This window comes from Anomaloglossus baeobatrachus, chromosome 10 (genome assembly GCF_048569485.1).
Source record: "Anomaloglossus baeobatrachus isolate aAnoBae1 chromosome 10, aAnoBae1.hap1, whole genome shotgun sequence".
Classification (NCBI taxonomy): domain Eukaryota; kingdom Metazoa; phylum Chordata; class Amphibia; order Anura; family Aromobatidae; genus Anomaloglossus; species Anomaloglossus baeobatrachus.
Window position 1 is genome coordinate 165,070,658 of NC_134362.1, and position 23,280 is coordinate 165,093,937.

The 23,280-nt window shown below is 50.4% G+C and overlaps 1 protein-coding gene across 1 annotated transcript in view; it reads right to left on the bottom strand.

The window, feature by feature from the left end:
* TSNAXIP1 (translin associated factor X interacting protein 1) overlaps positions 1–23,280 on the bottom strand; it is a 152,399-nt gene that overhangs the window by 103,365 nt on the left and 25,754 nt on the right. The window contains exons 2-5 of the mRNA XM_075326825.1: positions 14,041–14,131; positions 6,001–6,110; positions 3,643–3,769; positions 428–521 (exon numbers count right to left, since the gene is read on the bottom strand). Of these exons, the coding sequence (XP_075182940.1) occupies positions 428–521; positions 3,643–3,769; positions 6,001–6,110; positions 14,041–14,131 (422 nt within the window). The remainder of the gene's footprint in view (positions 1–427; positions 522–3,642; positions 3,770–6,000; positions 6,111–14,040; positions 14,132–23,280) is intronic.

Sequence of the window (23,280 nt, forward strand, 5' to 3'; positions counted from 1 at the left end):
AGTTACCAGTGTCCGCAGCTTCCAGACGCCGGCTCCGTGCAAGCGCAGCGTCGCGTGCACGTCGCTGCTGGCTGGGGGCTGGTCACTGGTCGCTGGTGAGATCTGCCTGTTTGACAGCTCACCAGCGACCATGTAGCGATGCAGCAGCGATCCTGATCAGGTCAGATCGCTGGTCGGATCGCTGCTGCATCGCTAAAGTGTGAAGGTACCCTAAGTGTGGCTAATTAATCACCTAATGGTGGCGTTAAGGGAATATTGCTTCTTTTCTAATTATCAGCTAATCTGCACAAGAAAAAATAAGATAATCTCCCAGACAATCCCTTTAAGTCTAGAATAAATGAGATAAGTGCGAAGTAGAGTGAGCGACATTACGAATAGAAATTAATGTTATTCGGTGGAACAAGCGTGACGGAAAGATCATACTCACCGAGAGTGACTTCATACTCGTTTTTAATGGCACAGAGCAAAGGTTTGTAGGTCTTAAAATCCTCCATAAAATAGTCAAAGACATCTCTGTACGGCTGAAGATAAAAACATAAGATATGGGATGATTTCTCGTCCATTCTATATCTCTTACCTTCACATTTAAGTTTTTTGAGTTTAACATGAAATTGCGGAAAAATTAACAGGGTATGAATACTTTTTCAAGGCACTGTATACACTGTGTGCAGAATTATTAGGCAAGTTGTATTTTAGAGGGTTTTTTTATTATTAATCAACAACTATGTTCTCAATCAACCCAAAAGACTCATAAATATCAAAGCTTAATATTTTTGGAAGTTGGAGTGGGATTTTTTAGATTTGGCTATCTTAGGAGGATATCTGTTTGTGCAGGTAACTATTACTGTGCAGAATTATTAGGCAACTTAATACAAACCAAATATCTTCCCATCTCACTTGTTTATTTTCACCAGGTAAACCAATATAACTGCACAAAATTTAGAAATAAACATTTCTGACATGCAAAAACAAAACCCCCAAAAAATTAGTGACCAATATAGCCCCTTTCTTTCTTTCTGATGACACTCAACAGCCGACCATCCATAGATTCTGTCATTGCTTGATCTGTTTACGATCAACATTGCGTGTAGCAGCCATCACAGCCTCCAGACACTGTTCCCAGAGGTGTACTGTTTTCCCTCCCTGTAGATCTCACATTTTATGAGGGACCACAGGTTCTCTATGGGGTTCAGATCAGGTGAGCAAGGGGCTATGTCATTATTTTTTCATCTTTTAGACCTTTACTGGCCAGCCACGCTGTGGAGTAGTTGGATGCATGTGATGGAGCATTGTCCTGCATGAAAATCATGTTTTTCTTGAACGATACTGACTCCTTCCTGTACCCCTGCTTGAAGAAGTTGTCTTCCAGAAACTGGCAGTAGGTCTGGGAGTTGAGCTTCACTCCATCCTCAACCCGAAAAGGTCCCACAAGTTGATCTTTGATGATCCCAGCCCACACCAGTCCCCACCTGCACCTTGCTGGCGTCTGAGTCGGAGTGGAGCTCTCTGCCATTTACTGATCCAGCCTCTGGCCCATCCATCTGGCCCATCAAGAGTCACTCTCATTTCATCAGTCCATAGAACCTTTGAAAAATCAGTCTTAAGATATTTCTTGGCCCAGTCTTGACGTTTTATCTTATGTTTCTTGTTCAGAGGTGGTGGTTTTTCAGCCTTCCTTACCTTGGCCATGTCCCTGAGTATGGCACACCTTGTGCTTTTTCATACTCCAGTAACGTTGCAGCTCTGAAATATGGCCAAACTGGTGGCAAATGGCATCTTGGCAGCGTCACGCGTGATTTTCCTCAATTCATGGGCAGTTATTTTGCGCCTGTTTTGCCCAACACGCTTCTTGCGACCCTGTTGGCTATTTGCCATGAAACGCTTGATTGTTTGGTGATCACGCTTCAAAAGTTTGGCAATTTCAAGACTGCTGCATCCCTCTACAAGACATCTCCAATTATGGACTTTTCAGAGCCCGTCAAATCTCTCTTCTGACCCATTTTGCCAAAGGAAAGGAAGTTGCCTAATAATTAAGCACCCCTTATATAGGGTGTTGATGTCATTACACCGCACCCCTCCTCATTACAGAGATGCACATCACCTGATTTACGTAATTGGTGGTTGGCTCTCAGCCTATACAGCTTGGAGTAGGACATGTATAAAAAGTATCATGTGATCAAAATACTCATTTGCATAATAATTCTGCACACAGTGTAATGGGTATTTGTGATACAAAGTTTCAGTTTGCATAAATGTTGCTAATTGGGGCCAAATCAATTTTAACCAATCCAAAATAAATCATTGTTAAATTTAAAGTATAATTAACTGTTTTACACATAATTTCCATATAATTTGCACTAGTTACTTCTACTTTTAATTTAATAATGGTCTTGGAAGATTCTTAATTGCAGAACAGGACATATGTATGATACCTGCCAGCACCCTGAAAGGCATCTGCTGACGTAAGGGTATCAGCACAGTTCACAACATATATGAGTATGCAGGTCTATAAAAAAAAAAATACATTGACACCTTTATATCTTTTATCTGTTGCTGCATTCTTAAGAGATTAACATTTTAAATCATATGCAAAAGAAGCATTAAGTGCTCTTGGCATGAAAAAGCACTTCCCGGGCCTCTGCTTCCTGTGGTTGTATCCTTAACCACCCCCGAACTATTTAGCTTGTGTCCTGGGTGTGTCAAACATCCCTGTGGTGTCTGGCTGCAGAAAGTCGCAGCATTTGGTTGCACAAACTGCTTCTTGATATTTCATTCCTTCTTCCGTGGTGTCACTGGAGTATGTATTCTCTCTGTTAGGGTGAACTGTTTCCCTTTTAGGACCCTGTGGACATCTTTACTTTTCAGCTGCTGATCATTATCCCCTTTATATACCTGCATTACACCTTGGTTTGTTGCTGGTGATATAGAGTTTTCTGTACCGTCCAGATTGCAAGCAGTCGGCTTGTAATCTCCTGGAAACACGTTGTTTGTTGCTGTCGTTCTCCCGAAGTCATTTTGGAGATAGGTTGTTTGTTTGCTTTCACTTGTTTGTTTTCCCTGTCTGTTGTTTAGGACTTAGTGGGGTTGACTAGTGCTCATCCTGCCCAATCATTGCCTTGTGCCCAGTTCAAGGTCAGCCAGGGCCAGGTATCCTGCTCGGCGCATAGGTGCGGAACCTAACTAGGGACCTCAGGGGACCCACTGGAAGGTTTTGTCAGTTGTCACCATCTCCCACTTCCCTAGACACAGGGTTCCCCTCTTTCCTCCCCTCCCTTTTCGCCATTTGCTCAGTATTTCCCCATACCTAGTGTGACAGACTGATAGCTCACTGTCTATATGACATTGGGAGGAAATCAAAGCTATCAATAAAGGTAAAAAGGCTCGTGCTGGGCGAGGAAACAACCTTGTAAGGCACAGTTTCCGGAAGTGCTCTGTCATGCTCAGAGCCCTTAAGGCCTAATTTACATAAATTTAAATGTTAATTACTCAGGAATGCAGCAACAGATAAAAGATATAAAGGTGTCGATGTATTCACAATTTGTATATGCAGTTTGGAAGGGAGGTAATTTTATTTACAGGTTCTCCTGAAGCTTCAGAGTCCATTGCAGCCACGCTCACACAGGTACTGACTCTTTAACTAACCTGTAACCTCAGTTCTTGCGACATTACTTTGGCAGAGTCCAGAGACTGCAGTTCTCTTCTTAAGTAGGACTCAAGTTTTTCCAAATATCGTGGCTTGGACACAGTGTTGGCATTTTCTTTGGCAGACCTGTAAAAAGAGGCAATGGAATAATCAAAATAATACTTAAAAGACTATTTGCACCTATAGGGGTTGTCTGGAACTTAGCGTCTTTCATTAGAGTAGGGTGTCAATATCATATGAGTGGTGGTTCGACACTCATCACCACCACTGATCAGCTGTGTGTAGGTCCAGCAGTGGCTGGTTGGACTAATTCAGATGTCTGGGGTCTAATTTATATTTCAGTCTTGGGTGTGAGATAATTTAGGGGTTTACTTTGAGGTCTGAACTATTTTATGGGTCTAGTCAATAGTCTAAATTATTTAGTAATCTGGGCTGGGGTCCATAATCATCTTAATAGTATAGTATTTGGGGCTCTCTTTGTACATTAATGGAAAACGGAGAGCACGGGTGACAGTGTTAAAAAAAATGGGGGTTGTGTTTCTATAGAGGGGCTACAGAAATCAAATCAGGGGTCAAAAATATCTCAGCACCAAACTGTACAATCGACAGAAGATGTCATCATGAGGGTGTGGGCTGGATGGAGAAGAAAAAGATTCCTATCAGAGAAGACAAAAGATGCAATTTACTGAATGTGACTGTTATTCTGCCTCTGATCAGGGATGAGGTCATTTACATGGGCTATGTGTCACATGGTGTTAGGCTCTAAACTCGCTAACTGTCATGGCACCATCAGACGCTGTTTAGACTGCAAACACTTCACACTATAGTTTCTCTGGTGCTTCTAAGTTGCACAAGCAGGCTGGAGCGTCGACCAGCTGTGTGCTCATTAGTGATCGGTCTAGCAGCTAGCCTGCTGGTGACCTTTTGCAGGAGACATAACACAGTCCCTCCCCGCCTTTTAAAGATGGAGGAATCTGTTTTCCCATTCTAACTATAGCTTTTGCTAATCCTGTCCTTGTGCGGTTGTGTTTCAGTTGCTGTTGATTTACTGCATACTGCTTGGTGTGCTGTGAAAACCCTCTTTTAATCTGAATATTTCCTTCCTACTCTTTATTTCCTCCTTATCAAGTATTGTCTTATATCGTTATGTGTGCAAACTGTGTGATAAGAGTTTTGGTTTTCCTGTTTGTCAATATATGTGGGTTCAACCACTCCTGTCCCTGCCCTCCCCTAGGGTTGGGATGAGGGGGTACTAGATAAGGCTTGTCCAGAAGCAGGGCAAGCAAGGCGGCCCAGACATCTCCACCATCAGAGGTATCTCTGGGATCAGGGACAACTGCGACCCCCTAGCCTCTGGGCCAGATTAAATGTACCTGTTATACTCTTATACCCCGTTACATTGTGCCTGTGTAAGACAGGTGCATATGCCCGCTATATGGTCACTGCATTATTAAATGAGACACTCTATGGCGGCATAATTGGTCTTTGTATAGTGTTTGTTTTTAAGGTGATGATGTGGTTGTATTATTCCATTTCTAAACAATGGTAATTTTCGGTCACTCTATGGTTGTATTGGTGGTATTATATTACAGCCACTGAAAGAGACAAGGGGGTGTGCACCGTATTGGCAGACAACATGGTTCTTATGGGGCCCAACAGAGATAACAAGCTGTTTTAGTCTCCTTTTCCTAGAAGAAGTACTTTAGTAGCAAACCATGAAAAGGAAAGAAAGGAAAACAGACACCTGGACCTTCTGTCCGGAATGTTAAACCCAGCACCAAAATGGGAGGTCTATTTGGGTTTTTGCTGAATTTGGGTGTTTCAGTGAGGACCACGGATACACTAGTGTTGGTGGTCCATACAGCATTCATATGTTCAACTGCTGCGTTTGTACGGCAGATAGCTCTGGGATGCTGCTCTCAGAGAGCACTAATATTTAATTGGAAACCCCTTTAAAGAGCCTCTCTTACCTGCCACAAATATGTAATTTATTTACCTGGTGAAAATGTCCCTGTTCTCCTGAATCCGGCGATGTTTTTCTTTTCTTCCTGCTCCTCTCCGTTCCTGAGCTATGGCCTCTTCTTCCCTGTATATAAATCTAATCTTGTTAGCCAAAGGGGCGTGGTCCTTGAGGACCTGCTCACTTGGCTAACAAGACTAGATTTATATACAGGGAAGAGGAGGCCATAGCTCAGGAACGGAGAGGAGCAGGAAGAAAAGAAAAACATCGCCGGATTCAGGAGAACAGCGGCATTTACACCAGGTAAAAAAAAATAAAATCTACCATATTTATGGCAAGTAAGAGGTCCCCATTAATACCCCGAGGGCGTAAAATCAGGATGAAGTACTCTACTAACCTGGTAGAACGTAGATCAGATGCTGTACATGGTTTGTACTTTTGAATGGTCTGTCCCGCACCATAGGCCGGCCAGGTAGACAGATTACCAATGGCTGAATTTATCAGATTCTATGCATAAAAAAAAACAAATAAAAACATAAAGTAAAATGTTTTGGTATAAAAATATTATTACAAATCAATATAAATGATTTTAAAACAAAAATCCTGCAAAATGTTCACGTTTAAAGTCACAAAAAAGTCTGTGTGGTGCAATTCTGTATGTTTTTATACATTTTGCTAATAAAGATAGCAGATTTTAGGTTTTTTTTCTTATTTCTTTTCATGTCTAATAGGCCCCATAAGTAGCTACACTTTGAAGGTTGATTCTTTGGGAAACAAATATTCCAGGATGGGGCCAAGGATAGAGGACATATTTACCGGGATAGGGGACATATATACAGTGCCTTGTGAAAGTATTCGGCCCCTTTGAATTTTTCAACCTTTTCCCATATTTCAGGCTTCAAACATAAAGATACAAATTGTAATTTTATGGTGAAGAATCAACAACAAGTGGACACAATTGTGAAGGTGAATGAAATTTATTGCTTAGTTTAAACTTTTTTAAAAAATAAATAACAGAAAATTGGGCCGTGCAATATTATTCATCCCCTTTAAGTTAATACTTTGTAGCGCCACCTTTTGCTGCGATTACAGATGCAGTCGCTTGGGGTGGTGTGTATCAGTTTTGCACATGGAGAGACTAAAATTCTCGCCCATTCTTCCTTTGTAAACAGCTGGAGCTGAGTGAGGTTGGATGGAGGCGTTTGTGATCAGCAGTTTTCAGCTCTTTCCACAGATTCTCGATTGGGTTCAGTACTGTATGTGTGATGTAAGGTGATTCCGAGATCTAAATAGGAAAGGGTTCTTTACAGTTAGAGCAGTCAGTCTGTGGAATGCCCTTTTTAGCCAATCGAAGAGTGCACCAAGCGCCTGTGCTTGGTTCGAACAGTAATTTTGTGCTGACAGACTGCGTGTGATATAAGGGTACGCTCACACGAGCGACAAAAACGGACGAGAGCAATGCGAGAAATTCTCGCATTGCACTCTGACCAATACTAGTCAATGAGGGAGAGCTGTTGGTCAGCTTTTCTTGCATCCAGATTCTGGATGCGAGAAAAGCGGCAGCATGCTGCGATTTGATCCAGAATACGTCCGAGACTCGCCAATACAAGTCAATGGGTGCAAGGAAAAAAACGGATGTCACACGGACGGCACACGGACCATCCTAGTGACATCCGTTTTTCTAAATACAATCCTATCATGTAGCACAGAACACTGTAAATTCTCCTGTACATGACTGTAAATGAGTAACAGCTGCTGTGCAAAAAAACGGATTGCATACGGACAGCATACTGACAGCACACTGACAGCACACTGATGACAAGTGAGAAAAATTCGTCCGACTCTCGCAAACGAGAATGGGACCGTTTTTTTAATACGTTCGTGTGAGTCCAGCCTAAAGCCGATTCTAGGATCTAAATAGGAAAGGGTTCTTTACAGTTAGAGCAGTCAGACTTTGGAATGTCATATTTAGCCAAGCGAAGGGTGCACCGAGCGCCTGTGCTTGGTTTGAACAGTCATCTTGTGCGGACAAACTTTCTTTAAGGTGTATAAAGATTGTTTAAGACACATGTATGTACAAGAGGAAGGAAACGGGTAGGCAAAAATTCTTCATTGCTTAAAAAAAAAAATAGGACAGTTTCCCGCACAAGGAAAAGAAGGGAATTTTGTTACTTACCGTAAATTCCTTTTCTTCTAGCTCCAATTGGGAGACCCAGACGATTGGGTGTATAGCTACTGCCTCCGGAGGCCACACAAAGCATTACACTAAAAAGTGTAAGGCCCCTCCCCTTCTGGCTATACACCCCCCGTGGGATCACGGGCTGCTCAGTTTTAGTGCTAAAGCAAGAAGGAGGAAAGCCAATAACTGGTTTAAACAAATTCAATCCGAAGGAACCTCGGAGAACTGAAACCGTTCAACATGAACAACATGTATACCCGAAAAAAACAAAAATCCCGAAGGAAACAGGGCGGGTGCTGGGTCTCCCAATTGGAGCTAGAAGAAAAGGAATTTACGGTAAGTAACAAAATTCCCTTCTTCTTCGGCGCTCCATTGGGAGACCCAGACGATTGGGACGTCCAAAAGCAGTCCCTGGGTGGGTAAATTAATACCTCAAGATACCGCTGCAAAACAGCCCTCCTCTACGAGGAGGCAACTGCCGCCTGCAGGACTCTTCTACCTAGGCTGGCTTCCGCCGCCGCGTAGGTATGCACCTGATAATGTTTGGTGAAAGTGTGCAGACTCGACCAGGTAGCTGCCTGGCACACCTGTTGAGCCGTAGCCTGGTGTCGTAACGCCCAGGACGCACCCACGGCTCTGGTAGAATGGGCCTTCAGCCCTGATGGAACCGGAAGCCCAGCAGAACGGTAGGCTTCAAGAATTGGTTCCTTGATCCATCGAGCCAGGGTGGATTTGGAAGCCTGCGACCCTTTGCGCTTTCCAGCGACAAGGACAAAGAGTGCATCTGAGCGGCGCAGTGGCGCCGTGCGGGAAATGTAGATTCTGAGTGCTCTCACCAGATCTAACAAATGCAAATCCTTCTCATACCGATGAACCGGATGAGGACAAAAGGAAGGTAAGGAGATATCCTGATTGAGGTGAAAGGAGGATACCACCTTAGGGAGAAACTCCTTAATCGGGCGCAGCACCACCTTGTCCTGGTGAAACACCAGGAAGGGAGCTTTGGACGACAGCGCTGCCAGTTCGGACACCCTCCGAAGAGACGTAACCGCTACTAGAAAGGCCACTTTCTGTGAGAGTCGAGAAAGTGAAACATCCTTCAGAGGCTCGAAGGGCGGCTTCTGTAGAGCTATGAGAACCCTGTTCAGATCCCATGGATCTAACGGCCGTTTGTACGGCGGGACAATGTGACAAACCCCCTGCAGGAACGTGCGTACCTGAGGAAGTCGTGCTAGGCGCTTCTGAAAGAATACCGATAGCGCTGAGACTTGCCCTTTAAGGGAGCCGAGCGATAAGCCTTTTTCCAAACCAGATTGCAGAAAGGAAAGAAAGGTAGGCAATGCAAATGGCCAGGGGGACACTCCCTGAGCCGAGCACCAGGATAAGAAAATCTTCCACGTCCTGTGATAGATCTTAGCAGACGTGGGTTTCCTAGCTTGTCTCATGGTGGCAACGACCCCTTGAGACAATCCTGAAGACGCTAGGATCCAGGACTCAATGGCCACACAGTCAGGTTCAGGGCCGCAGAATTCAGGTGGAAAAACGGCCCTTGTGACAGTAAGTCTGGCCGGTCTGGTAGCGCCCACGGTTCGCCGACCGTGAGATGCCACAGGTCCGGGTACCACGACCTCCTCGGCCAGTCTGGGGCGACGAGGATGGCGCGGCGGCAATCGGATCTGATCTTGCGTAGCACTCTGGGCAAGAGTGCCAGAGGGGGAAACACATAGGGTAGCTGGAACTGCGACCAATCTTGCACTAAGGCGTCTGCCGCTAGAGCTCTTTGATCGCGAGACCGCGCCATGAAGTTTGGGACCTTGTTGTTGTGCCGAGACGCCATTAGGTCTACGTCCGGCATTCCCCAGCGGCGACAGATCTCCTGAAACACGTCCGGGTGAAGGGACCATTCCCCTGCGTCCATGCCCTGGCGACTGAGGAAGTCTGCTTCCCAATTGTCTACGCCCGGGATGTGAACTGCGGATATGGTGGAGGCCGTGGCTTCCACCCACATCAGAATCCGCCGGACTTCCTGGAAGGCTTGCCGGCTGCGTGTCCCGCCTTGGTGGTTGATGTATGCCACCGCTGTGGAGTTGTCCGACTGAACTCGGATCTGCTTGCCTTCCAGCCACTGCTGGAAGGCTAGTAGGGCTAGATACACTGCCCTGATTTCCAGAACATTGATCTGAAGGGTGGACTCCTGCTGAGTCCAGGTACCCTGAGCCCTGTGGTGGAGAAAAACTGCTCCCCACCCTGACAGACTCGCATCTGTCGTGACCACCTCCCAGGATGGGGGTAGGAAGGACCTCCCCTGTGATAAAGAGGTGGGAAGAAGCCACCACTGAAGAGAGTCCTTGGCCGTCTGGGAAAGGGAGACTTTCTTGTCTAAGGACGTCGACTTCCCGTCCCATTGGCGAAGAATGTCCCATTGAAGCGGGCGCAGATGAAACTGCGCAAACGGGACTGCCTCCATTGCTGCCACCATCTTCCCTAGGAAGTGCATGAGGCGTCTTAAGGGGTGCGACTGGCCTTGAAGGAGAGAATGCACCCCCGTCTGTAGTGAACGCTGTTTGTCCATCGGAAGCTTCACTATCGCTGAGAGAGTATGAAACTCCATGCCAAGATACGTTAGTGATTGTGTCGGTGACAGATTCGACTTCGAAAAGTTGATGATCCACCCGAAAGTCTGGAGAGTCTCCAGCGCAACGTTCAGGCTGTGTTGGCATGCCTCCTGAGAGGGTGCCTTGACAAGTAGATCGTCCAGATAAGGGATCACCGAGTGTCCCTGCGAGTGCAAGACTGCTACCACTGCTGCCATGACCTTGGTGAAAACCCGTGGGGCTGTCGCCAGACCGAATGGCAGGGCTACGAACTGAAAATGTTCGTCTTCTATCACGAAGCGTAGAAAACGCTGGTGTTCTGGCGCAATCGGCACGTGGAGATAGGCATCTTTGATGTCTATTGATGCCAAGAAATCTCCTTGAGACATTGAGGCAATGACGGAGCGGAGGGATTCCATCCGGAACCGTCTGGTTTTCACGTGCTTGTTGAGCAGTTTTAGGTCCAGGACAGGACGGAAAGAGCCGTCCTTTTTTGGTACCACAAAGAGATTGGAGTAAAAACCTTGACCTTGTTCCTGAAGGGGAACAGGGATCACCACTCCTTCTGCCCTTAGAGAGCCCACCGCCTGCAGAAGAGCATCGGCTCGGTCGGGATGTGGAACAGTTCTGAAGAACCGCGACAGAGGACGAGAACAGAACTCTATCTTGTACCCGTGGGACAAAATGTCTGTTACCCACCGGTCTTTGACCTGTGGCAGCCAAATGTCGCAAAAGCGGGAGAGCCTGCCACCGACCGAGGATGCGGAGGGAGGAGGCCGAAAGTCATGAGGTCGCCGCTTTGGAAGCGGTACCTCCGGCTGCTTTCTTTGGGCGTGAGAGAGCCCGCCAGGAATCTGAGTTCCTCTGCTCCTTCTGAGTCCCTTTGGACGAGGAGAATTGGCCCCTGCCCGAGCCTCGAAAGGATCGAAACCTCGACTGTCCCCTCCTCTGTTGAGGCTTGTTTGATCTGGGCTGAGGTAAGGAGGAATCCTTACCTTTGGACTGTTTAATGATTTCAGCCAATTGCTCACCAAACAGTCTGTCTCCAGATAATGGTAAACTGGTTAAGCATTTTTTGGAAGCAGAATCTGCTTTCCATTCCTTTAGCCACAAGGCTCTGCGTAACACCACAGAGTTGGCGGACGCCATTGAGGTACGGCTCGTAGAGTCCAGGACAGCATTGATAGCATAAGTTGCAAATGCAGACATCTGTGAAGTTAAGGACGCCACTTGCGGCACTGATGGACGTATGACAGAGTCCACCTGCGCCAGACCAGCTGAAATAGCTTGGAGCGCCCACACGGCTGCGAATGCTGGAGCAAACGACGCGCCGATAGCTTCGTAGACAGATTTCAACCAAAGGTCCATCTGCCTGTCATTGGCATCTTTAAGTGAAGCCCCATCTTCCACCGCAACTATGGATCTAGCCGCAAGCCTGGAGATTGGGGGGTCCACCTTTGGACACTGGGTCCAGCGTTTGACCACGTCAGGGGGAAAGGGATAACGTGTATCCTTAAGACGTTTGGAGAAGCGCTTATCTGGATAAGCATTGTGTTTCTGGACTGCTTCTCTGAAGTCAGAGTGGTCCAGAAAAGAGCTCAATTTACGCTTAGGATACCTGAAATGGAATTTCTCCTGCTCTGCAGCTGCCTCCTCCGCTGGAGGAGCCGGGGGAGAAATATCCAACAGTTTATTGATGGCCGCTATAAGGTCATTTACCATGGCGTCACCATCAGGGGTATCCGGATTGAAAGCGGTCTCAGGGCTAGACTCCTGATTACCTGCCTCTGTCTCATCATACAGAGAATCTTCTCGCTGAGACCCTGACCAGCGTGATGACGCCGAGGGTCTCTCCCAGCGAGCTCGCTTAGGCTGCCTGGGACAGTCGTCCGAGTCCGAGCCTTCAGCCTGTGATGTCGGGGACCCCCTTGAAGCACGGATAAGTTCCAAGTGAGGGGGACCAAGGGCCAATGAATCAACAGTGCCCATGGTCTGAGTGACCGGCCTGGACTGCAAAGATTCCAGAATTTTTGTCATAGTCACAGACATCTTATCAGCAAAAACAGCAAACTCTGTCCCCGTCACCGGGGCAGGGATCACAGGCGTCTCTGCCTGGGCCACTACTAGCCTAGACTCCGGCTGACGAAGTGCCACAGGGACCGAACATTGCACACAATGGGTCAGTGGAGCCTGTCGGTAGATCAGTCCCACATGCAGTGCAAGCAGCATATAAAGTCTGTGCCTTGGCACCCTTGCTTTTTGCGGATGACATGCTGTTGTCTCCTCAGAGCAATCTAGGGTATAAAGCCAAGAAGCGACCTACAGTGCAATATATATATATATATAGGTACCTCCAAAAAGTACACAAAATAACACTGTGGCACTAGTGGGGTCAGCACATATGTGCTGCTTACCGCCCGCTTAAGAGCGGTTGTGTGGTCGCCAGAATCCCCTGTCTGGGTCTCCCAGGGCTATGTCCGTTCTCCAGCCAGACTGCTTGCAGGAATGGCCGCCGGCGTCCTGTGAAGAGGGACGGCCCGTGGGCGTGTTCAGACCAAGAGCGGGAAACTGGCGTCCCACTGTGCCCAGTGAGAGGGCTGGAGTATGTAAATAAGACTCCAGCCCTCGGCGCTGATCATTGGATCGCGTCTCTCCCCTTCCCTGAATGACAGGGTTGGGGGCGGGAACGAACCGTAACTAGGCCGCAAAAGCCGGGGACTAGATTTATGAGCGCTGCCGTCGTAAAAGCACGGCCGGCGCGAAGTCCCCGGCGCACCACAGGTCTCAGCCGCGCCGCAGCTTTCAGTGGCAGTCGGCGCGGTAGTTCCCCACAATAATGCCACTCAGCAAAGCTGTAGTGCATATAACCCCAGCGCACAGCGCTACTGTCCCCGGCGCACTAGAACACCCAGCAACTCTGGCGTGTTCTGTGCCTGTCTGTAGGGGACACAGAGTACCTGAATGTTGCAGGGCCGTGTCCCTGATGGTACCCAGCTCCGTATCCAGCAGGATCTCCGGGTCTGTGGATGGAGCCCGGCCTCAGAGTCTGGAGGCCGGTAAGATCCCACTTCACCAGAGCCCTTCAGGGGGATGGGGAAGGAAAGCAGCATGTGGGCTCCAGCCTCCGTACCCGCAATGGGTACCTCAACCTTAACAAACACCCGACAAGAGTGGGGTGAGAAGGGAGCATGCTGGGGGCCCAAGTATGGGCCCTCTTTTCTTCCATCCGACATAGTCAGCAGCTACTGCTGACTAAACAGTGGAGCTATGCGTGGATGTCTGACCTCCTTCGCACAAAGCTTGAAAACTGAGCAGCCCGTGATCCCACGGGGGGTGTATAGCCAGAAGGGGAGGGGCCTTACACTTTTTAGTGTAATGCTTTGTGTGGCCTCCGGAGGCAGTAGCTATACACCCAATCGTCTGGGTCTCCCAATGGAGCGCCGAAGAAATAGTGGAGACAAATCACTAAACCAGCACCACTCATTTTCAAGACATCTGAGGTCCCAGAGATTGGCAGCCCTAATTGTAGTACCCCTTTAACAAATAAGAAGGCTAATTAAAAAATATGTATTATATTGAAGAACCCCTTTAACAGGTAGAAATCCTTTCTATGGCACTTCAGTTGCACTTTCACACATACACTTCTCTTTGCAATGTAACTTACACTGTTAATTTGGGGTTGGGCAAAAGAATATACATTAGACATATCTTCTCCTGGGTCACTTCTTGATGTTGGAATCGCAGGAAGATGCAGCCTAAAGAAACAGAAAAAGTGATTTGAGGCTACTATGGTCAGCTGTGTTGGCTGTTATACCAGAATAGTATTTTGGGATTCGTTAACAATAATCTTCTGAACACAAGTAGTTACTATTCGCCTATCCCTACTGAAAATATTTATATATATATATATATATATATATATATATATATATATATATATATATAAAAACTAATATGGAATACTGATAACAGCAGCCGATCAGGAGCCACTGACAGGCTGCTCCAGTCAGGTACCAGAAAAATGTCACCTGACCGTCTGGGAGGTAAGTATGCACTATTTTTGATTTGTGATGGACAATGGAGCTGATAGTAAGGGGTTAATAAAGCCACTCGAATGTCTATCTATACTATAGGTGGAAAAGTATTGTGCACCTTCCACATTAAACCTACAGGAGCTTTTATGACCTCTCAATTTATATCCATGGGTGTCAGAAGTCGACATAAACCAATTGTTTTTAACAAACCTCTACATAAATATGCGATCGCCGTAATCGCAAACCCGAAAAATCTATTGTCAGGTCATGTGTACTAAACAATGAATGCCATAAAAAGTGAACACAAAAAACAATGGAGAAATTGCACTTTTCTTTCACTATTGCACCCCACCCTGCCAGTGGAGGGGCAGGTAGCGAGGCTAGTGGACCCACTCCTTTAGTGGGAGGGGCTTAACTAAACACCTAGACGCCAGGTACCATTCCCAGGGCAGTGACCAGGACTGTGGCAGCTGCTCCCCAGGACAGATGACGGACTCTGGTATAGACACAGGTGCAGGCTGGTACAGGGGGGATGGCTGAGGCAGATAGGTAGGCACGTAAAGACAGATATGATGGGCACAGCACGGACAGCTAGGTATGGGATGGCAGGTACAGGATGACGGACACAGGGATAACGGAACAGGAGCTCGGGACCTGACAACTAGCTAGCAGACTGGTATACTGACTAATGTTGTGTCGCGGGCGGCGGGGCACTGCGCTCTCTAACGCTCGGGTCCGGCGCTGCTGCGGCTGCTGCTCGGTGGCTCGAGCGGTAGGCCGGATCCGGGGACTTGAGCGGCGCTCCTCGCCCGTGAGTGAAAGGGGTAGTTTGGGTTTGGGGATTTAGTCCGTGACGCCACCCACGGGTTGTCGTGAGGTTGGAGCACCACCGCAGCTGGTGACGGGGATCCCGGGAGTGATGGTAGGGAGCAGCTGGGATGTTCTTTTTCCCCTCCGTGGGTAGGGGTTGGTGGTCCCGGAGCCCGGTGAGGTGATGGGAAGGCAGGGTTGGTGGGGTGCAGGGTCGTCTGGACTGCGTTGCGCGGTGCTGGATGGCACGGTTGTACTCACTCAGCAAAGTCTCTGGTAAACCAAATGGCTGTTTGGACGGGTCCCGCAGCCGGCTGCTGTAGCTTCTCCCGAACGGGTGGTGGTGGCTGCCTTTCCCTGCACCTGTGTGTATGTTCGGTCCCGATGGATTCCCACCGGTAACCCGCTCCCCAGCGTATATATGCGCCGGAGGAGCCCTTTTGCCCGCAGGCTCTGGCCCTTGGAATTCTAGCTGTGGCGGTAGCTGTATTTCCTTTTTGCTGGTTGGACGGTTGCCTTCAATCGGGTCTTGGCTGTTAGGAAACCCCTGCGGTTCCGGTCACTGACGGATTTGACCTCTAATGGCGGCTCCAAGCCTGGTTGGGGTCCGCAGGCCCTGCCTGAGTGTGCTGTCTTCACTTCGCTCCCCAGTTCGGTACCGGCGGGCTACCGCCCAGCCCCAGGCCTACGGTTCCGCGTTGATCTACCTCTCCTGCAGACGGCCACCACCGTCTGCCAACCTTGCTCTAAGTGCCCGGGCCACACACCCGGACACCAGCAGTAGCTCCTCTCACTTTCACTTCCCTAACTGATCTGCTCTCTTTCCCCGCCTCCAGGACTGTGAACTCCTCAGTGGGTGGGGCCAACCGCCTGGCTCCACCCACACCTGGTGTGGACATCAGCCCCTGGAGGGAGGCAACAAGGATTTGATGTCTGGCTGATGTGCCTGTCTCAGGGTGGGGGTGTGTGTTGTAGTACCTGTGACGACCTGGCTAGTCCAGGGCGCCACAGTTGCACAGGCACCTTCCCTAATGGGAGGGTGCCTTAAAGACATAGTGCCTCCTGGAAAGAGCGCACAAGCCTTTGAAGAAGAGGTCCAGGGAAGGTAAGGAGGAAGCAGCACACGTGGACGGCCAGGGGTGGAGTGGGGAGGCTGAGGGGGAGGACGCGACCGGCCGGGGCTGTAAATAAGTCCTTCGGGGACACTGGCGCAACAATTATATGGTAAAATTAATGGAATCATTCAAAACTACAAGACATCTTGAAAAAAAAAAAGCAGAACAAACCCTCATAAGTGCAGGGAAAAATAAATGATGGCTCTTGGAAAAAGGGGAGGAAAAAGAAAATGAAAAATTTGCTCTATTTGCAACACTTTTGCTCAAATAGTGCCATGTTCTTTTAATTTTTAGTCCCATTTTTTTTCTATAGAAAGTAAAAAAAATAATAAAAAATAGGAAATCCTGTAAGAAAAAATCTTTTAGATGTGGAGTTTCCAAATTTTGCTTTTCGTTTCCGCCACACAAGCCTCCCCCCAGTCATGAAAGGGTCCTGTCTATATTTGCTTTACGGTCAGAACTCTGCGATAAAGAGGGTTATATAGGAACGTAATGGTCCAGGGATACGTAATGTATCAGTGGTGGCTCGGTGGTGAGATACATTCCCTCCTTACGTCTGCTCTCCCGCTCGCTCCGCTCATAATAACACTTACTGGTCATTTATTCTGCACTTTTATTCCTCTCTACCGGGAAGGTGAAATGTAGAAATCCGTCTTTTCCCCCCCATGTCTCCTTTCCACTGACAGATGGATTGTAGGTCACTGACGGATTATTCAAGATTATATCTACAAAGAATAGGTCAGGCTTAAGTACTCCCAGTGCATTACACATTTTTAGCAAAGCTAAAAATAATGTTTGAAATGTCCTTCGTTATCAATGTCGTTTGGAAATAGAAAAATGTGAAATCAAATAAGAACTGAAGGGGTTATTCCCGCCCCATAAAGTGACGGTATAGAGGTCATCGGTGCCTTAGTGTGTTCAAACCTCAGAGCTGCCTTTTGTTTTTTTTTTTGTTTTTTTTTAGTATCGAACCACAACGTTTGTGGAATATTACGGCACAATGTGGGGTTTTTTGCCGCAATTATAACAAAAAAAAAAATGCAAAAATCATATAATAAGTGGGGTTCTGACCACACAGTGCCACTAATACAAGTGTGGCCATGCCCGGTACTGCAGCTCCAACGCACTAGGTGCCATTCGCCTTCATACTAGGCAAGGACACACTTGTACTGATCTCCTAATCCTGGACAATCCCTGTAGGTAAAATGTACTAATAATGTGGCGTCTATCCTACGTGTCTCTCCACACCACAAGGAGCTCAGTGCCTCTCCACACCACAGGGAGCTCAGTGCCTCTCCACACCACAGGGAGCTCAGTGCCTCTCCACACCACAGGGAGCTCAGTGCCTCTCCACACCACAGGGAGCTCAGTGCCTCTCCACACCACAGGGAGCTCAGTGTCTCTCCACACCACAGTGATCTCAGTGCCTCTCCACACCACAGGGAGCTCAGTGTCTCTCCGCACCACAGGGAGCTCAGTGCCTCTCCACACTATAGGGAGCTCAGTGCCTCTCCACACCACAAGGAGATAAGTGCCTCTCCACACCATGGGGAGCTCAGTGCCTCTCCACACCACAGGGAGCTCAGTGCCTCTCTACACAGCAGGAAGATCAGTGCCTCTCTACACCACAGGGAGATCAGTGCCTCGCTACACCACGGGGAGATCAGTGCCTCTCTACACCACAGGGAGATCAGTGCCTCTCCACACCACAAGGAGATCAGTGCCTCTCCACACCACAGGGAGCTCAGTGCTTCTCCACACCACAAGGACCTCAGTGCCTCTCCACACTATGGGGAGCTCAGTGCCTCCCAACACCACAGGGAGCTCAGTGCATCTCCACACCACAGGGAGCTCAGTGCCTCCCAACACCACAAGGAAATCAGTGCCTCTCTACACCACGGGGAGCTCAGTGCTTCTCCACACCACAAGGACCTCAGTGCCTCTCCACACTATGGGGAGCTCAGTGCCTCCCAACACCACAGGGAGCTCAGTGCATCTCCACACCACAGGGAGCTCAGTGCCTCCCAACACCACAGGGAGCTCAGTGCCTCTCCACACCACAGGGAGCTCAGTGCCTCTCTACACAGCAGGGAGATCAGTGCCTCTCTACACCACAGGGAGATCAGTGCCTCTCTACACCACAAGGAGATCAGTGCCTCTCTACACCACAAGGAGATCAGTGCCTCTCTACACCACAGGGAGATCAGTGCCTCTCTACACCACAAGGAGATCAGTGCCTCTCCACAACACGGGGAGCTCAGTGCCTCTCCACACCATAGGGAGCTCAGTGTCTCTCCACACCACAGGGAGCTCAGTGCCTCTCCACACCACAGGGAGCTCAGTGCCTCTCCACACCACAGGGAGCTCAGTGTCTCTCCACACCACAGGGAGCTCAGTGCCTCTCCACACCACAGGGAGCTCAGTGCCTCTCCACACCACAGGGAGCTCAGTGTCTCTCCACACCACAGGGAGTTCAGTGCCTCTCCACACCACAGGGAGCTCAGTGCCTCTCCACACCACAGGGAGCTCAGTGCCTCTCCACACCACAGGGAGTTCAGTGCCTCTCCACACCACAGGGAGCTCAGTGTCTCTCCACACCACAGGGAGCTCAGTGCCTCTCCACACTATAGGGAGCTCAGTGCATCTCTACACCACAGGGAGCTCAGTGCCTCTCCACACCACAAGGAGATAAGTGCCTTTCCACACCATGGGGAGCTCAGTGTCTCTCCACACCACGGGGAGCTCAGTGCCTCCCCACACCACAGGGAGCTCAGTGCCTCTCCACACTATGGGGAGCTCAGTGCCTCCCAACACCACAGGGAGCTCAGTGCCTCTCCACACCACAGGGAGCTCAGTGCCTCTCTACACCACAGGGAGCTCAGTGCCTCTCTACACCACAGGGAGCTCAGTGCCTCTCCACACCACAGGGAGCCCAGTGCCTCTCCACACCACAAGGAGATAAGTGCCTCTCCACACCATGGGGAGCTCAGTGTCTCTCCACACCACGGGGAGCTCAGTGCCTCCCCACACCACAGGGAGCTCAGTGCCTCTCCACACTATGGGGAGCTCAGTGCCTTCCAACACCACAGGGAGCTCAGTGCCTCTCCACACCACAGGGAGCTCAGTGCCTCTCTACACCACAGGGAGCTCAGTGCCTCTCTACACCACAGGGAGCTCAGTGACTCTCTACACCACAGGGAGCTCAGTGCCTCTCCACACCACAAGGAGATAAGTGCCTCTCCACACCATGGGGAGCTCAGTGTCTCTCCACACCACGGGGAGCTCAGTGCCTCTCCACACCACAGGGAGCTCAGTGCCTCTCCACACTATGGGGAGCTCAGTGCCTCTCCACACCACAGGGAGCTCAGTGCCTCTCCACACCACAGGGAGCTCAGTGCCTCTCCACAACACAGGGAGCTCAGTGCCTCTCTACACCACAGGGAGCTCAGTGCCTCTCCACACTATAGGGAGCTCAGTGCCTCCCAACACCACAGGGAGCTCAGTGCCTTTCCACACCACAAGGAGATAAGTGCCTCTCCACACCATGGGGAGCTCAGTGCCTCTCCACACTATGGGGAGCTCAGTGCCTCCCAACACCACAGGGAGCTCAGTGCCTCTCCACACCACAGGGAGCTCAGTGCCTCTCCACACCACAGGGAGCTCAGTGCCTCTCTACACAGCAGGGAGATCAGTGCCTCTCTACACCACAGGGAGATCAGTGCCTCGCTACACCACGGGGAGATCAGTACCTCTCTACACCACAGGGAGATCAGTGCCTCTCTACACCACAAGGAGATCAGTGCCTCTCCACAACACAGGGAGCTCAGTGCTTCTCCACACCACAAGGACCTCAGTGCCTCTCCACACCACAGGGAGCTCAGTGCCTCCCAACACCACAGGGAGCTCAGTGCCTCTCCACACCACAGGGAGCTCAGTGCCTCTCTACACAGCAGGGAGATCAGTGCCTCTCTACACCACAGGGAGATCAGTGCCTCTCTACACCACAGGGAGATCAGTGCCTCTCTACACCACAAGGAGATCAGTGCCTCTCTACACCACAGGGAGATCAGTGCCTCTCTACACCACAAGGAGATCAGTGCCTCTCCACAACACGGGGAGCTCAGTGCCTCTCCACACCATAGGGAGCTCAGTGCCTCTCCACACCATAGGGAGCTCAGTGCCTCTCCACACTATGGGGAGCTCAGTGCCTCTCAACACCACAGGGAGCTCAGTGCCTCTCCACACTATGGGGAGCTCAGTGCCTCTCCACACTATGGGGAGCTCAGTGCCTCCCAACAGCACAGGGAGCTCAGTGTCTCTCCACACCACAGGGAGCTCAGTGCCTCTCCACACTATGGGGAGCTCAGTGCCTCCCAACACCACAGGGAGATCAGAGCCTCTCCACACCACAGGTAGTTCAGTGCCTCTCCACACCACAGGGAGCTCAGTGTCTCTCCACACCACAGGGAGCTCAGTGCCTCTCCACACCACAGGGAGCTCAGTGCCTCTCCACACCATAGGGAGCTCAGTGTCTCTCCACACCACAGGGAGCTCAGTGTCTCTCTAAACTAAGGGGAGCTTAGTGCCTCTCCACACCACAGGGAGCTCAGTGTCTCTCCACACTATTATGGGGAGTTCAGTGCCTCCCAACACCACAGGGAGATCAGTGCCTCTCGACACCACAGGGAGCTCAGTGTTTCTCCACACCACGGGGAGCTCAGTGTCTCTCCACACCACGGGGAGCTCGGTGTCTCTCCACACTACAGGGAGCTCAATGTCTCTCCACACCGTGGGGAGCTCAGTGTTTCTCCACACCACAGGGAGCTTAGTGCCTCTCCACACCACAGGGAGCTCAGTGCCTCTCCACACCACGGGGAGCTCAGTGTTTCTCCACACCACAGGGAGCTCAGTGCCTCTCTACACCACAGGGAGCCCAGTGCCTCTCCACACCACAGGGAGATCAGAGCCTCTACACACCACAGGGAGCTCAGTTTCTCTCCACACCACAGGGAGCTCAGTGCCTCTCCACACCACAGGGAGCTCAGTGCCTTTCCACACCACAGGGAGCTCAGTACCTCTCCACACCACAGGTAGTTCAGTGCCTCTCCACAGCACGGGGAGCTCAGTGTCTCTCCACACAACAGGGAGCTCAATGTCTCTCTACACCATGGGGAGCTCAGTGTTTCTCCACACCATAGGGAGCTCAGTGCCTCTCCACACCACGGGGAGCTCAGTGCCTCTCCACACCACAGGGAGCTCAGTGCCTCTCAACACCACAGGGAGCTCAGTGCCTCTCCACACCACAGGGAGCTCAGTGCCTCCCAACACCACAGGGAGATCAGAGCCTCTCCACACCACAGGTAGTTCAGTGACTCTGCACACCACAGGGAGCTCAGTGTCTCTCCACACCACAGGGAGCTCAGTGCCTCTCCACACCACAGGGAGCTCAGTGCCTTTCCACACCACAGGGAGCTCAGTGCCTCTCCAAACCACAGGGAGCTCTTTGTCTCTCCACACCACAGGGAGCTCAGTCTCTCTTCACACCATGGGAAGCTCAGTGTCGCTCCACACCACAGTGAGCTCAGTGCCTCTCCACATCACAGGGAGCTCAGTGTCTCTTCACACTATTATGGGGAGTTCAGTGCCTCCCAACACCACAGGGAGCTCAGTGCTTCTCGACACCACGGGGAGCTCAGTGTTTCTCCACACCACGGGGAGCTCAGTGTTTCTCCACACCACGGGGAGCTCGGTGTCTCTCCACACCACGGGGAGCTCGGTGTCTCCCAACACCACAGGGAGCTCAATGTCTCTCCACACTGTGGGGAGCTCAGTGTTTCTCCACACCACAGGGAACTCAGTGCCTCTCCACACCACGGGGAGCTCAGTGTTTCTCCACACCACGGGGAGCTCAGTGCCTCTCCACACCACGGGGAGCTCAGTGCCTCTCCACACCACGGGGAGCTCAGTGCCTCTCCACACCACAGGGAGCTCAGTGCCTTTCCACACCACAGGGAGCTCAGTACCTCTCCACACCACAGGCAGTTCAGTGCCTCTCCACAGCACGGGGAGCTCAGTGTCTCTCCACACAACAGGGAGCTCAATGTCTCTCTACACCATGGGGAGCTCAGTGTTTCTCCACACCATAGGGAGCTCAGTGCCTCTCCACACCACGGGGAGCTCAGTGCCTCTCCACACCACAGGGAGATCAGTGCCTCTCAACACCACAGGGAGCTCAGTGCCTCTCCACACCACAGGGAGCTCAGTGCCTCCCAACACCACAGGGAGATCAGAGCCTCTCCACACCACAGGTAGTTCAGTGACTCTGCACACCACAGGGAGCTCAGTGTCTCTCCACACCACAGGGAGCTCAGTGCCTCTCCACACCACAGGGAGCTCAGTGCCTTTCCACACCACAGGGAGCTCAGTGCCTCTCCACACCACAGGGAGCTCTTTGTCTCTCCACACCACAGGGAGCTCAGTGCCTCTCTACACAGCAGGGAGATCAGTGCCTCTCTACACCACAGGGAGATCAGTGCCTCTCTACACCACAGGGAGATCAGTGCCTCTCTACACCACAAGGAGATCAGTGCCTCTCTACACCACAGGGAGATCAGTGCCTCTCTACACCACAAACAGATCAGTGCCTCTCCACAACACGGGGAGCTCAGTGCCTCTCCACACCATAGGGAGCTCAGTGTCTCTCCACACCACAGGGAGCTCAGTGCCTCTCCACACTATGGGGAGCTCAGTGCCTCTCAACACCACAGGGAGCTCAGTGCCTCTCCACACTATGGGGAGCTCAGTGCCTCTCCACACCACAAGGAGATAAGTGCCTCTCCACACCATGGGGAGCTCAGTGTCTCTCCACACCACAGGCAGCTCAGTGCCTCTCCACACCACAAGGAGCTCACTGCCTCTCCACACCACAGGGAGCTCAGTGTCTCT